Genomic DNA, 16,947 nt, shown 5'->3' on the forward strand with positions numbered 1-16,947 from the left:
TTTCCAATTTTTTCGGAAAGAAACCGGAAAAAACGGTTTTTTACCAGCAGGTTCAAAATTTCCGGAAATTTTACAACACTACCCCTGACACAACCCAGCAAAGCCTGAAATGGCGCTTCTGTTGACACTTCCCTTTCTTTTATACTCAATTTCTTCCAATAATTGAGTCTAATTTAGCTGAACTGTAGTTGTCTTTAATTCTTTGAGTACATTATTATTGTTTTAATATTGCATTACTTTTATTCACCCACAAGTATTAATAATTTGTTTGATTTGTTGCAGAAAACCAGATACTCCTTGCTTACTCTCGGAAACTTTTCCAGAAGGCTACGTTGCAATATGTAGACAGAAATACATCTCGAGGAAGATGGTTGCAATTAATGGTGATGGTCGTGCTTATCCTGATCAATTCCAGATTCCATCATGCTGTGCTTGTTACATGAAATCGTCCTTAGGTTCGAGGTTTGGCGCTTCTACTTCCAGGCAGAAGGCTACGACGAGGAAACCAAAACACAATCGCAGGAATTAAACCCACTAAAAAAAGATGGAAGAAGAGTTCAAATTTACTATGTAACGTTATTTTCAAATACATGTTCATTAATTTGTATATAATATTGTTGTTAACTGATTTATGAGCAAATCGATTTAATCATTGGTCATATCTCTAAAATTTTTAAGCTTATTACTGGAAACATCAAATTTCTACGTCTCTCAGAGTGCAGTTAATCAATTTCTGCCTGAATTGTGTAATTATAATAATGTAAAAACACAAGAAAATACTTTATGAATATAAACAGTTACAATTTCTTTCCAAAGGCATTCTATATTGATAAGTTCACGTATTGCCCTATGTATTCCACAATATCTAACTCTTATCTCGACGATATCCCTAAATCATATTTTCACATACTTACATGTTAGCTTCAATACTAGCACAACTAAATCCACAACTGATTCTATTCTTACCTTGAACGCTGCTACGAGTGTTGGATACGTCATTGACTTTTGCAATATTTTGCATTGGAAAACAATTAAGTAAACAAAGTTATAATTCTGAATATACTTTTCCAGTGGCACGGTTTCAGTTTCTCGTCAGATCTGGAATTCAATCAATTACCTTTTGAAAATCTTGAAATTTTACTTTTAAGGAAAAAATGTCGCTATGCTTTCCTAGCTTACTGGATTAACTTTTATCAGAGTTACATTTTTGATCATCTGTACTGGACAAAAGCCTGTTGAGTACATTCTACGGCTTGATATTGTGTCTAAAAGCACACGCATTTCATTATGATAATACCAACAATACCTATACGTAAGGTTGAAACCTTGCGCGTTTTTTACGGTAATAATTTAAAATTTAAAAATTGCATGTATTATAATAACTATAGATGCACATACAATGTTTTCACTTTCTTTATTATTAGAAGACTTTCTTGAAAAGCAAACCAAATTAACAATTATGTCGGGACAGAGGTGCGTCCCTTGCTTTTTACCAGTCCAGCCACTTAATAGTTGGACCTCTGTGCATAACCTGTTAGATGACATCATAAAATACATTCCTTTTATCTTAGAACAATATCAATTATTTTCATTTTGTTCTGGAACGAAACAACAGGTTATTTTGCATTGGTGCAATAATAACGTTGGTACTTGAATGATATAATAAGTTACATTGCTATGTGTTATTATAAAAATATCATTTACTACTCTATTGGAATAGTAACACATTGAGGTTCTTCATTTTATACTAGAACGATAAATTAACCCATTTATTTTGTATTAGAAAGATAAAATTAACCAATTCATTTTGTACTAGAACAATAAAACCATCATTACTTCATTTTGCATTGGAGTGATACATCATAGGTTCCTTTATTTCATACTGGAATGATACATTATCATTAGAAAACAAGGAAACAAAACAAATATATTTTCATAAGCTCTTATAGTTTAATCAAAACGTTGGTCTTGTTTAGCTCTTTCACTTTATACTAGAACGTTAATAACTTCAGCTTCTTTTAATTTTGTATTAGAGAGCTAATTCCATCCGTTCCTCTCCACCAGCTTCTTTGTGTGTTGTCGAACAACAGCACCTTCAATTTTTATATTGTACCAGAACAATAAAATCAATAAAATCTATTCCTTTATATTGTTCTAGAACAATAACACTATCCGTTTCTACAGTTTATATTGACACTTTAACGTAATCAGGTTTTCTACTGGAACGATATTATTATCGGTTTTTACATTTTATACTGGAATGATGAGCTTCGTCATTCTATCTTTATATTACCACAAAACTAACTTACGTCTTGCGGACATTCTCATGGAAGTTAATTATGCAACAATGTAGGAATATAATTGAAATATTTATGAATTGTGAACAAAATCGTCTGAGTCGTTGTTGAGAAAGCAGTCTGAAAATAAACTTATAGCAAAAGTAAACTTTTTCTTAATTAATTCATAAGGAGTGATTAACGCAATTTTATAGAGTTATTAATATTATAGGAATTAGTTGTTTATGAAATATGAATAAAATCCAGTGAGTTGTCCGAAAAAAAAAAACAGCCAAAAGAATAAACTGCAATCCGTACATTTTTCACACCTAAATAATAATGCCATAATGTCAGGTTATTAATGATATGTTTATTTATGAAATATGATCAATATCGTCTGAATTCTTTTTGAAAAAAAAAAATCGCCCGAAAGAACTCACCACCAAGAATAAACTACTACTAGTACAATTTCTCAGGAGAAATTAACTATGTCACATTATCAGAGTATTAATGAAGTATTTATTTATGAAATATGAATAAAATCGCGTGACTAATTTTTGAGAAAATTGTCCGAAATATATATATATATATATATATATATATATATATATATATATATATATATATATATATATAACTCACCCCAAGAGTAAACTACCCTTTTCCGATTTCTCCAGAGAAATGACTCACACAACTCAATGGAGTTATTATTGAAAAATGGATTTATGAAATTTGAACAAAATCGTTAAAGCTGGTTTTGAGAAAAACGTAAATTTTGATTTTTGACTCTTGGTAAACTACCGTTATTTTCAGGGGTGAGAAAACAATTGGCAAACATCTCTCTGCAGAAACACATAGAAACCTTAAGGTTAAAATTTGGTCTCGATAGGTTGAAGGGTATAAGCTCTAGGCGAATGTATACACTTCAGGACAAACAGACGGACAAATGTCGAAAAGTAACTTTTTCCGGTATTTATGGACTATGAAACATGTAAAACCGTTGAAATCTCGAATTCGATTTTCTTTTTGTCTTTCGTTGTTCGAAAGTAAATAAAATATGTGGACCATCACACCAAACTTTCTTGCTCCAATTCCTTAAACTAAACCCTTCGTGCTGCAATTACACTAAGAAAAAAATGTATGTAGCGTATTTAAAATCGTATGTTATATTTGTAAATCTTGTAGTTTTTGGACTTAACGTACAGCAAACGTATAACTGAAAAAAACATGTTTTATAATGATTTCTGTATAAGTGTCCCATCCGTGCGTACTTTCCGTATAAAACAATATAGACGGTCAGAATCTCACATGCAAATGGACGTATATAACACATATACTGAAAAAAATAACATACATATATGTATGTAATATAAGGAAGACTGATATCAGACATCCTACAACGGCGTGATGTAACATTTAAGGGCAGTCCTATGTAGCATACGGATAACGTATGCTCCGTACTGATTTTTGTAGTAAGGAAGAGGATTCTGTATATTTTTACACCCAGCCACAAAAGTAATCCCCCCCCCCTAAGCGCTCTAATTCCAGGTCATTTGTGATTGTGAGAACGCCTAGACAGATGCAACCCAACTTACACGTAACTTTTCTCGGCACTGACAGCAGTTGGTAGGACTAGTCAAGTCTGCATGGAAGTAAAAGTGTCAGTAGATGACATACCAAACATTTCTCCATTCTGAGATCAATCTCTCTGGTTCAGAGTGTGTTGTCCAATGAACATCATATGTTAATCTCACTATTGCTGTGTATGTATTGTATTTTTTCATTATATACTCTATGATCAAAGAAATAAAAACACTGATAAGATATGAATCAGAAAATTCTTGAAAGTAGCTGAAAATATCAAATCTAGAACAACTGCTGGAAATAACTTTGTAAATGATTGCCTTTATTGAGAGACCTTCAATTCTTCTCATTCCAACATCTTCTTCTGTCTAGAGAAGAGAAGATTTTGTTTATCACACTGAGTATGCATTGAGATTGAAATCGAAACAAGAAAACTTGAAAAAGCTTCAGCCTGGCCGGGACTCGAACCAAATAGAAGTTCAATGCGCTAACTACTCACCAACCGCGCCATTTAAATTTCCACCCAAACTAATACCTAGTTAAAATCGTTTCATGGAAAAACATAAACAAGATACTCAAATATAACGAAAACAAACAAATATAAACAAAATATAAATAAGAAAATATAAGCAACTTGTGTGAGTGTCTTAATGACTTACTCTAGATTTGCTTGTTTAATTAAAAAATAAGTTATACACACGTTGCTCAATGAAGAAAGTATCACGAAATGTTCTTCAAGTTGAGCCTACGTCATCGGCTGCGCTGTAACTTTTGGCGCGGAGGGGGGCAAACACCCCCCAGAGAACATCCCTGTCGTTCAAAGAGACCCATTTTAGACAAAATTTTCTTACTCCATATACGATACGAACACGGAATTAGAAATGAAGCATCAAATAGGGTCGCTATATTACATAAATATACAGCAACAAAAGGTAAGTAGAACAAAAATGTGTCGTGGAACCATTTGAGTAATATTTATTCGTATGGCTTTGAGATTTATCAATATTGTCCCCTTAATAATTTTGCCATGTATGGAATGGGCCCAGGGAGTAACTAACGGAGCCCCAGACCTTGCCGTGCGGGAGGGCCCACAAGTTCCATTGGGCCCATAAAGATTAAGAGAAAGTTGGAGAGAGGGGGCCCAATAATTAGAAATCAATTTTTCTAGGGGCCCAAATAAGCTTATTAATGCTTGCCCTCCCAGAAAAGAGTGGAGTTGATTTTGAGTTTAACGTCCCGTTCAGCAGCGAGGCTATATGATATGTGGACCTACTGATTAACGTGGAATCCGAACCACATGAGCTCCTACCAGGAATTGAACCCGGGTCTCCCACGCCAAACTTCCCTCAGAAATGAATCTAAGTTACGGCGCTGGTCTTCAGTTGCAGGGATGGTCTCGATTTACATTACATTTTGTCTTTAATATAACTTCTAATTTCCAAACAAGAAAAGACGACAGAAATTATTTTCACATTCTTTAAATTGTAGCAACACGTGTAGAAATAGACAGTTCTATGTTTATGTTCCTTAACTACTAGTTTATTTTCTAATATTCATATGAGGAGTTTGTGGCAAATTGAGGCCACATGATCATGAAGTGCAATCCACTAGGGGTTCGAATTCCTCTGAAGAGCAAGGTCGGAATTTTAACTGTCCTCAGTATTTCTTTGTTCGTGTTCCTGTAGTGTTTGGAATACGTCGAAAGGACATCAGGTGCCAGTGGCGAACTTCGGTTGGGGAGACTTGTTTAAAAGAAATTGTGAAAGGAAACTCCCATTGCAGCTACCTCGGTTCAAATGTCGTCGTAGCAATTATTAATTTTTCTGAATGTAAAGATATTGTTTATGTAATTATGTCATTGGTGTTGTAATTATGTCATTCTTTTATTATTATTATTATTATTATTATTATTATTATTATTATTATTATTATTATTATTATTATTACCACAGAAGGAAAGAAAAAGTAAAATAGTCGAATGTATTCATGGGAACAGAAAAGATATGGAATAAGTCAGATGTTTCTTAGGTTTACACATGAACGCAATAATATTATTACGTTTACGGATTTACAGATAGAATTATGATTTTATGACAAGAAATGGAATATAAAGACTTGTTAGCTGATAACAGTAATGCATTCTATTTCGCCCTTCTTCTAAGTAGAAAGGTGGGGTGACATCTTAAATAGAATCATTCTCGTGACCAGCGTTGTAAGTTCGATAACTATTAGCAATATGTGCACAGCTACGAACAATTCCTTGCAACTCATTTTTGGCCCATACTACAGCAGTAAGGACGTGTTTAGCACTTATGTGTTCATCAATTCTTGTCCAAACACGTTACTTGCCAGATAGTTACGAAGGTTAATACAGATGACGTAATTTTGTGTTATTGGCGTCTCACCTGTAAAGGAAGTTGTCTCAAATTCTTAGACCCAGGTAAATTGAATATTTATCATGTTACTATACATCAGAAGTATAAGTTTTTAGATTGTAAAAATTTACTGAATTGCCACACCCGGAATCGAACTCGCATCCCCAAGATTACGAAACTAACGCTTAAGCCACTACTCTTTTTTTCAATAAAGCTTCTTTATTGAGAAGTAACAAACTAAATACATGAACATATTAAGAATTAAAAAAAAAGATAATCAATATATTTTTTAAAAATATGGTAAAATTAAACAAAACAAAAAGGAGAAAAAAGGAAAGAAAACAAAAAATTCATGACATAATGGACAAAGACAATGTATATATATATATATATATATATATATATATATATATATATATATATATATATATATATATATATATATATATGTCTGCACGGGGCAGGCAAGTTACATTATCATTAGTAGTTTTACCAGGAATTATACCTACATTATCATGAGCTGATGTGACAAAGGTATATTACAGAGTTTTCATCTTTGTTTTATTTTTTTTAATATTACATGCGTGGACAAAGACTCTGTAAGAACAATTCAATAGTTAGCAAAAAATTTTCTTTTTCGTGCAGGAGAGAGAAGGCTGGCTTGATATTTCAAATATTGGTTGTATAAGTCTATATGATACGGCCTATTAGTATGCACAAGAAACATAATTGTCTATATAGTGATCCAGATAATAGCATTGTTTTTAAATGTCGGAAAATAATTAAAATCAGGCCACAAGATAAGTTCTTTTACAGTAAAGCTATGAGATGAAAGACGACAAATTTTACTAATTAAAATACAAAAATACGTCCAGGTGATTGGTACATTGGAACAGGCATGAAACTTATGGCCTAGTGTATCGAGATTGTTGCAGTTACTATTTACAATACCTATATTGTGAAGTTTTTCCAATGTTTCGTATACATTATTGACTATGAAATACCAGGTTGTACGTTGGTTGTGGGTGAGAAAGGAAGGGTTGATGTTTTTCCATATAGCATTCCAATTTTTGTGTGGGTGCTTTAAGACAACATTAGGTATACTAGAAACCCACAAGCGAACATAGCGCCAGTAAAGGTAGTTGACCGAACCAGTTTCAATGGGATCTTTTGCTAGCAAGGCGTATATCATATCAAGTATGACATCACGTAAATGAGGAAATTTGTAGCTCCAAGGAAACACGTGTACTGGCGCCTGAAGGTCTAAACAGTGGAAGCAGACATTAATAATAGCAGCCGTAATCGAAGTCTCGTGTTCACAGACCAGCTTACAACTTCTGTGCATAAGAAGGGCACGTGCCTGTGCTTCTATGTGCAAAAACCTATGCCTCCTTCACATGAGGGGAGGTAGAGTTGATTCTTAGCCACGCGTAAGATTTTGGAATGCCATAAGAAAAACAAAGCTTGACTGGTTAACTGGTTTAACTAGTCATTTAACTGGTTTAACTAGTTTAACTAGTCATTGGACATTTTAACTAGCATTGGTAAAATCTGTGCAATGTGCCTGAAAATACTAAAAACAGACGTTTTGAGAAATAAGTTTCTACTAAAAATGTTCATGTTGCGCTGTCTATGAGTAAGAAGAAGACTTCGGATTTTATATGCTGCAAGATGATATGACTGTTCTACGGTTTGGTTGATATTATTGTACCACCATACACCAAGTATTTTGACACATTGAACCGTATCATAGTAGTTGCTATATTAAACATTGTATTCTGGATGAATACATCATATTTTTTCTGTGATTGAGTTGTGTTCCAGAAGCCTGTTGATACAACGTTAATAAACGTTGTAGGCAATTCATGTCGGCCGGATTTGTAAACAATAGTGGGAATCATCAATATAACTTTGTACAGTTAGTTTGGTATTGTAGAGAGGGACACCAGGGAGTAAACGTTCAGTCGCGTACATAAGTGGTGCAAGGGACAAACTGAATAATAAACTTGACATTAAGTCGCTTTGCAAAATACCATTGTTAATGTTTATGAGTTACTTAAGCCACCATTAACTTTGATTTTTGTCAATCTATGCGTATAAATTCCTCGTACAAGAGAAATAAAGGAGGACCCAAAGCCATATTTCTCAAGGAGTTTGAATAAGTATTCATGGTTAATCCTATCAAAAGCTCGAGAATAATCCGTGGCTAAAACAACAACGGGTGAAGGAGCAGTGGATTCGTGGTAGGAAATGAAATCTCTAAGATTTGATAAAGCCTTATAGATCGGGTTCTTTTGGCCTATTCCATAATGATGTGAACTTGGCAGTTTGTCACTAAACACTTTTATTCGTGCAGTAAGACAGCGTGTTAAAATTTTTAAATCCGTACTCAGAAGGGAAATAGGTCTTAAATCATTAACACTGGAAGTGCGAGAATGTTTAGGTACTAAAACTGTAACACCTGTGCGGAGAGATTCACCTAGAACAAGAGTCTGCCTATGTTCATTGAAAAGGTTTGTAAGAAAGGGTGCTAATAAATCGATAAAGGTTATATAGAATTCTAGAGGTAGGGAATCAATCCCCGTATATTTTCCTCGACGGCCGGAAGCAATGGCTGATTTAACCTCTTCTACTGTAAACGGACTAGATATATATTCTTGATCCTGTTTCTGTAAGACTGTAGGAAGATAGTTGAGAATTTCAGGACTGTCACAGAAGGAAGTAGGCTTGGCATACAGCTGTTTATAATGATTTGTGACACAATGTATTACTTCATCATCTACATACACGAGACCTGTGGCATCTTTAAGCTGAGATATAAATTTCTGCTTTCCGCGCATGAGTTCTTTGCTGATTTGTACAATTCCGGGAGTTTCTAAGTCGTCATATTGATATATTTTACTGCGAGTCGTGAAACCTTGGATGCGGCTTTTGTGCATGGCTAATTAGTGGGCTTTGATTTCTTGAATTTGAGGTCGAAAATTGCTACCTTGAAGTGGTTCTTTCATGTAGTCTCTTAAGAGATTGGTGTAATATTGATACTGAGTACGATATGAAGCATTCCGATCCGGACAATACTGTTGGGTAACCACTCGAAACTTCGGTTTGACTCGCTTTTCCCAGAAATTCATAAGGGATCCTTTGTAATATTGATGACGGTGTAAAAGGGCTGCCCATTCTTCGTGAATAAGATGGATGTGGTCAGGCTTCTGTAGAATGGAGGTATTAAAATACCACAAACCACTTCGTTTCAAAAATTTTGAGACGGGTAGATCGATGGTCATTGTAACTTCCAGGTGGTCACTAAAGGAGATGGGTGTAATTTGTACATCTCGAACCCCTTGAAGAAGAGATTTACTGATATAGAATCTGTCCAATCGATCGTCCTGTCGAAGACGATCCAGACGTGAAGAATGTATGTCCTGGTTCATTAGGATGAGAATGGCGCCACACATCCACTAAGTCATAAGTTGTTATTAGTTGACGCAGAGCAGACGAATCAGTGGAATGAGGATAAGCATCGAGGGGAGAAAGGCTGCAATTATAATCCCCGGTGAGAATGCATAGAGAGCGACCATTATACAAAGCCGGGGGAAGTTCAGTAGCAAAGAAATTATTTCGTTCTCGTTTATACGAAGATCCAGATTTAGCATATACACTGCACAAACGAATATGTTGTAAATCTTCGGTGGTAATACGTTCACTGAGATGTAAGGGTGCCAAAAATTGAGATCGCTGCTAAAATAAGGGCGGTTCCTGAAGCTGTTTCACTAACACTGGTAACATGAGAATGATTGGGTAGGTAATGGAATTCCGTGACTGCGACTTCTTGAGCGAACAAAACATCGATTTCTTCTTGATGTATAAAATCACTCAGGGCATGGTGCTTAACTAAAGAAGTGAACTTATTGAGATTAACAGTCGCTAAATGGAACGTAAGCATAAAAACGAGGAGAGACAAGAAATATATGCAAGCGTAACAACACATGATCCCCTCATTTTATGATTATAGTATTAACGATATAGTGTCCTTCGTTAATCACTTACTGTTAATAAACTTGTCTCTTCTACTATAACTGTCCAATTGTCATAGCTTCAAGGCTATGTTTTCAATGCATTTTCTGAATTATTATCTATCGTCTACTATCCCTACCCAACCTTCTGATTACACTGGTCGGCATGAAAATCCTCCCACGCGTGTAAAATTGTGTACCGGATAGATTTCAAGACGCTGATTACGAATATCTCATTGAGAAAGTTCTAGCACGTAAGGATTTTTTGGCGGGGTGCTGTTTCCATAATTGACAGAAAAATCGTATTTTTCGTATTTAATATGTGTTTTCCGTGTTTGGAGTGCATAATTCTGAATTTGTATCTTAAACCAACAACTGTTACTAGGCTATATCCCAGGAACATTCTTTTTTCTAGCTCACGACCCCCCGGAAACGTACCCCCTCCCCTTGGGTTGCAAAGATTTATTGTCGTCCCACACTGCGTACACTAAAACCTAGGCCTTATTGACGGAGAAAGATTTCGTAATCAACTTGCGATCATTCGTCGGCTCCCTTTTGTCTAGGCGACAGACAGATTGTTGAAAAAGCGCCAAGACATACACCACTTTTGTGCGTGAAACAAATATTTCAGTTTCGACTTGATCTTGGTGTTAGAAGGTGGTGTTACGCGTGTCTGTGTATACCGTAGGTGAAAAATATTTCTGCGTGGAATAATGACGTTTGTATTAAACTAACATGCCGAGAACTTGAAACAATTCGACAGATTCATTCTGCTACATATGTGGGGAAGTGATTTTCAAGGGACAACGTAAGCCATTGTCTCTGTTCCTTAAGACAGCTGACCATCTGTACTTCCGGTGTAAAATCGGCGACCAGGATCGCGTTTGGGCTCGGAAACAAAGTTGTAACTTGTGTGCGCGTACTGTCACAGGATGGTTTAAAGGTACAGATAAATCGATGCCGTTCGCCGTACCAATGGTTTGGCGCGAGCCCCGTGATCATGTTTCAGACTATTACTTCTGCCTGACTAAAATAAAAGGTTTCTCAAAAACATGAAGCATAAAATACAGTATCCTAACTTGGATTCCGCGAGGAGACCTGTGAAACATGATGTTTGTCTGCCTGTACCCGTGCCACCAGACTCATACACCCTGTGCAGTGTTTCCTCCGATGAAGAACCTGCTGCTTGTGAGGATGTTGCACAATCTTCGAGTACACAGTCAAATCCCAATTACGCTCCAGTGCCTGACACTAATGAACCACATGTGATAAGTCAGGAAGAGCTGAATGATCTGATCAGAGATTTAAACCTTCCCAAGTCTAAGGCCCTGTTGCTTGCATCACGACTTCAACAATGGAATCTACTAAACCAAGATATGAATATATCGATGTATAAGAAAAGAGAGGTGAGCCTAGTTCCTAATTTCACAAAGAATGGTGATTTGGTGTATTGCAGTGACATTCCATCGCTTATGGGACAACTGAAGTTGAACTACAACACTGAATATTAGAGGCTATTCGTAGATTCCTCTAGGATAAGTCTCAAGGCAGTGTTACTACACAATGGCAATGAAAGGCCAGCCATACCTATTGCTCATGCTGTACATATGAAAGAAACATACGAGAACATACGAAACCTACTGCAGAAAATAAAGTACGAACAGTTCCAGTGATCTGTATGCGCTGACCTTAAGGTTATTGCCATCCTCACCGGTTTACAAGGAGGTTACACAAAGCACTGCTGCTTACTGTGTCATTGGGATAGTCGAGCCAAAGATCAGTACACCATCACAAAATAGCCGCCAAGGAAGCAACTGGTCTCAGGGGACATGACCGTGGCTAATGAATGTCTTGTGGATCCGGAGAAAATATTCTTACCACCCCTTCATATCAAATTAGGGCTCATAAAGGTCTTCGTGAAGACCCTGAACCGGGATGGTGAAGCATTTAATCATCTCAGAAAATTATTCCCAAGACTCAGCGAGGTCATGGCGAAGCGAGGTCATGGTGAAAGAAGGTGTTTTTACGGGACATCAAATCAGAGACATTTTTAAGGATACTACATTTTCTCCTAAGCTTAATGAAGTGGAAAGTGAGGCTTGAGAGGCCTTTTGAGAAGTGTGAGGTAACTTTCTAGGGAATCATAAGTCACCTGATTACAAAGACATTGTGGGCAGGTTAATTACTTCATTTCGTAACATGGGATGTAATATGTCCCTAAAGTTACACTTCCTGTATTGCTATCTGGACTTCTTCTCTGGAATGTACAGCTTGGGGGAGGTCTCTGACGAACACGGGGAAAGGTTTCACCAGCAAATAGCTACCATGGAGAGGCGCTACAGTAGTAAATGGAGTGTGAATATGTTGGCAGACTTTTGTTGGAATTTGACACGCGAGACACACTGTAGTATTTACAAGAGGAGTAGGAAAACCAAGTGACAGGTAAGTGTTAAACTTTAACTTTTTATGCAATTTTATCTGAATAATTTATATTGATATTTAAATTATAACGTGCAAATTATTATGGGTGTAGAGTAGCATCTTTGGGCGGATATTGAAACACCTCCTTCCACCCTGAAAACTGGTACGTCCTGGAGAAAAACGGGTTACGGATTCGAACTCAGGACCTCGAAACCTATAGGAATTATCAATTTTCGTTCGTGGGAGCGAAAAAAAGTTTCATTTTGCCGACCAGCTATCTATAATCTCTGGTCTGTATATAAATATAACCATGGTTTCCTTTTTCATATTTTTCTATTTTTTGTTTGTTTTAATATGAATAATAATAAGGTTACTACTCATAGACCAACAGCCTATGCCCATTGTCATATGTTTCTCTTACACTATTTTGTACATAAAGGGCGTAACCCTTTGGACGAAAAGACTTTGTACTAGCACTAAAATAGTACGTTTATTGTAAAATTATTTATGTGTACCAGTTTCACCAACTATCCACTTGGCTTTATCATACATTATCACGATAGTGTTTTTTAATCAAGCCAAATGGATTGAGGCCAAACTGTTAGACGTTATAATATTACATTTTTTTAGAAGTTTAAATCAAGTTTAAGTCTATAAAAAGTAAAGCTTAGCTTGTACAATGAAAAAATATTATGTTTTTAGAATAAATAAGTTGTTATACTGTCAAGTTATTAATGAAATATTTATTTATGAAAAGAATCGCTTGAGTCGTTTTTAAGAAGAAGTAAGCTTGTGGTGAGCAACATTGTGTTCGTGGGTACTACCGTTCCCTTACACTTTCTCATTCCACCAATTCTTCCATTATCATTCACTTGCTTTTATCATCGTCTCCCTTAGCCTAAAGGGCATAATCGAGGGATGTTAAAGTGAACCATTTCATTTTTCGTTTTTGAGGAAATCCTCCGAAAAAATTCACCCCAAACTACACCTTCTCGTTTCTTCCTGGACAAATGACATATCAGAGAATGGCATTGTTACTGAGAAATTGATTTATGAAACACTAGCAGCGTTCACCCCGCTTCGCTGCGGTCACCCCGGAACGCAATAAACTTTGTTACTTAGATAATTTTTACTTTTTCGCTTTCAAGTGATATGATAAAAACCATAGAAGATTGCAGTAAATGTTAACATTATATCGCCTGTCATTTATGTTAACCCGCCCCGCTTCGCTGCGGTCACCCCGGAACGCAATAAACTTTGTTACTTAGATAATTTTTACTTTTTCGCTTTCAAGTGATATGATAAAAACCATAGTAGATTGCACTAATGTTAACATTATATCGCCTGTCATTTATGTTAACCCGCCGAGTGACACGGTCATGCGGGTTGCATATAAATACGTTTATTTTTACCTATGATGAACTAACAAAGGATTTGTACGTTATGGACACTTGAATGGTCAATTATCTCAAGACACTGGTAATTAAAAATTAAAGTGATATGATAAAAAACATCTAGGGTCCAAATCCTAATAACCCCCCAAAAATGAAAGAAATTGGTTCAGCCGTATTAGCGTGATGAGGGAACAAAGGATTTGTACGTTCTCTTTTATATATAAGATAAACAAAATCAGTAGGAACATTTTTGAAATAATGTCAAACTTCTTATTTTCACTCTTCAGTGAACTATGCCCTTATTTTAAGGGGTAGGAAGGAAACTTGGAAAAGTTCCGCTGGTTGAGGTACGTTGACCGGCATGGCCGTTAGGCTAGTGTACATAAAGACGAATGGAAGGACAGATGTCGAAAAATCACTTTCTCGGTATCTTTGGGCCATGAAACGTGTAAATCCGTTGAAATCTCAGGTTGAGTTTGTTTCATGATCACAATACGTTTTTCTTTCCTCGTCGTAGCTCGAAAGCAAAAATAAAACATAAGGATTCTATAAATATTTTTTGTATTACTCTAGAGTTTCATGAGACTTTTGTAGACTATATACGATGTTGACGCAATGTTGTGTACGTTATATTTAGGACTTATGCTATAAGGAGTTAGGACTATATATGCTAGGACTTAAGAATTACAACCGGCATTGCTTGGGATTGAAATCAGGAAAGAATAAGAGGATAAATCCACTCTAATTAGAAAATTTTCTCATATACATGATAAGAAAATAACTTCCTACGTTCACTTTTGTAAACACTATTTGATTTTGATGTAAAATGGTGAATGTTTTCTTATCAATTTCCCTATCATTCCTACTGTTTGGGAATGAAATTGTCAAACAAAAGTGATATATTTAATCCCAAAGTTTTAAAGACAAATTCATATCCTAAGATACATGATGTGAATACATATTTCAATGAATTATATGAAATAAGTGAATACATATTTCAACAATGACGAAAGAGGGGGAAAAGAAAAATTCACATAAGGCAATCGACCAAATTTCCAAATAATATTCCTAACATTAATTTTTAAGCAAATATACGAGGGCAAGTCAAGAAAGACTTGGACTGATTTTTTTCCCGGCAGTTCTGTTAACGCTGGAGCTTCATAGTTTGGCATACAAGTAGGGGGGGTCTTGCTGTGCATATATATAAAATGTTGTTAAGAAATCATTGCATGTTTGGTAACCACGACTTTTTATTGCAGGTGATGTTCTGCGCCGCCTCTAGAAGTCGCCTGTAGAAGAAATGGAGTCATTACGAGATGAACAATTTGCAGCTATACGGTTCTGCTATCGCCTGGGGAAAAGTGCAACAGAAACTCTAGGAATGTTGAGAGCAGCCTACAAAGATGACGCTCTGCCACAAAGTACCGTGTTCTGGTGGTTCAAAGAGTTTAAAGAGGGCCGAATGACAATCACGAAAGCTGGTGGACCAGGTGTATCAGCGTCAGCTGTTACTGAGGTGAACATTAACACGGCAGCAGTCATTGTTAGAGAATATCGCCACATCAGTATCGACGATCTGGCAGCCGCACTACGCATATCTCATGGTAGTGCCTTCAAAATTTTGCATGACCACCTCCACATGAGCCGAGTGTGTGCGCGCGCGATGGATTCCGCGACTCCTGACACCAGAGCAGAAGGCCGTTCGAGTGGAGACTTGCAGGGAGCTGTTGCAAAGAATTGAGGATGGTGGAGACGCCTACCGCACCGTGCGACTTTTTTCTATTCCCTGCCCTAAAATCCAGACTGCGTGGACGCCGCTTCTCCGATAATTCCGAGGTTCTGAAGGCATCGGAGGCGGTTTTGAAGGACCTCTCAAAGAACGGCCTGCGACACGTGTTTGAGGACTGGAAGACTTGAATGAAAAAGTGCATTCAAATGGGCGGGGACTACTTTGAAAAGGGTCATGTGCCTGTTGCTGAGTAATAATAAATTGCGTAGAAAAAAAATCAGTCCAAGTCTTTCTTGACTAGCCCTCGTATTAAAACAAGGACTTTAAATAACGAATTAAAATTTACAATGTTCCGTAGCACATTTTTTTGTAAGGAAAAGTAACATATATACAGTTAAAACTTTAGGATTTATCTACTAATGTTTGGGATTAAAGTTAGTAAGAGGTGAGAGGATAAATATCACCCTACCATAAAAAGTGTTTACTGAAAATGCTTTCCTAAAATTGACTGATTTTTATGAAACTTAGTCTGTGGTTTCTTTCAATCTTTGCAATCGTATCTATCACATGCAGGTAAAATCAACCGGAGAAGAAGTTATGAATTCATCCCATATTAAAGAAGGAAAATCATCAGTTTTATGTGAAAAATGAGATATGTTTTCTTTGAAACTTTACCGTATGATACATAGCTTGAGATTGACAGTTCAATCAATCCACTTTTAGTTATAGGAACACATTTCACATTAACATTCATGAAAAGGAAAATACGATTTTCATTTTAATGTCCGTTAATTTCCTTGGTTGGCTTAACAGTTACTCTTATTGTTTAACAATGGATTTTTTTTATAAGGGTAAGGTGTTTGGATACGTTCAACTTAAATATGACTTTTCACTGCTTTTAGAATGTAAAGTATTACTACCTATGTTACGCAGATCTTTAAAAAATTTGAAGTAGCAATACGGGAACAAATCTATATGAGGATGACAAAACATGCTTTGTCACTTTTTAGCAATTTTTAGCTAACCGCTCTTTTACCTCAACAGAACAATGAATTTAGGAGAAAATTGTACATGAATTTGATGTATCACTTGCAGCTATTCCCATTTGAAAAACCGAAAGTTGAATCTAATATTATGGATCCAAGATGGTGGCCG

The 16,947-nt window shown here is 36.0% G+C and overlaps 1 protein-coding gene across 1 annotated transcript in view; it reads left to right on the forward strand.

Annotated features, from left to right (window-relative positions):
* Positions 1–815, forward strand: part of LOC145694719 (uncharacterized) — an 85,158-nt gene extending 84,343 nt beyond the window's left edge. Inside the window, exon 6 of the mRNA XM_081771264.1 lies at positions 283–815. Within this exon, the coding sequence (XP_081627390.1) occupies positions 283–529 (247 nt within the window). The 3' untranslated portion in view covers positions 530–815. The remainder of the gene's footprint in view (positions 1–282) is intronic.
* The last annotated feature ends 16,132 nt before the right edge of the window (positions 816–16,947 follow it).

Source organism: Thermobia domestica, chromosome 1 (genome assembly GCF_964235325.1).
Source record: "Thermobia domestica chromosome 1, izTheDome1.hap1.1, whole genome shotgun sequence".
Classification (NCBI taxonomy): domain Eukaryota; kingdom Metazoa; phylum Arthropoda; class Insecta; order Zygentoma; family Lepismatidae; genus Thermobia; species Thermobia domestica.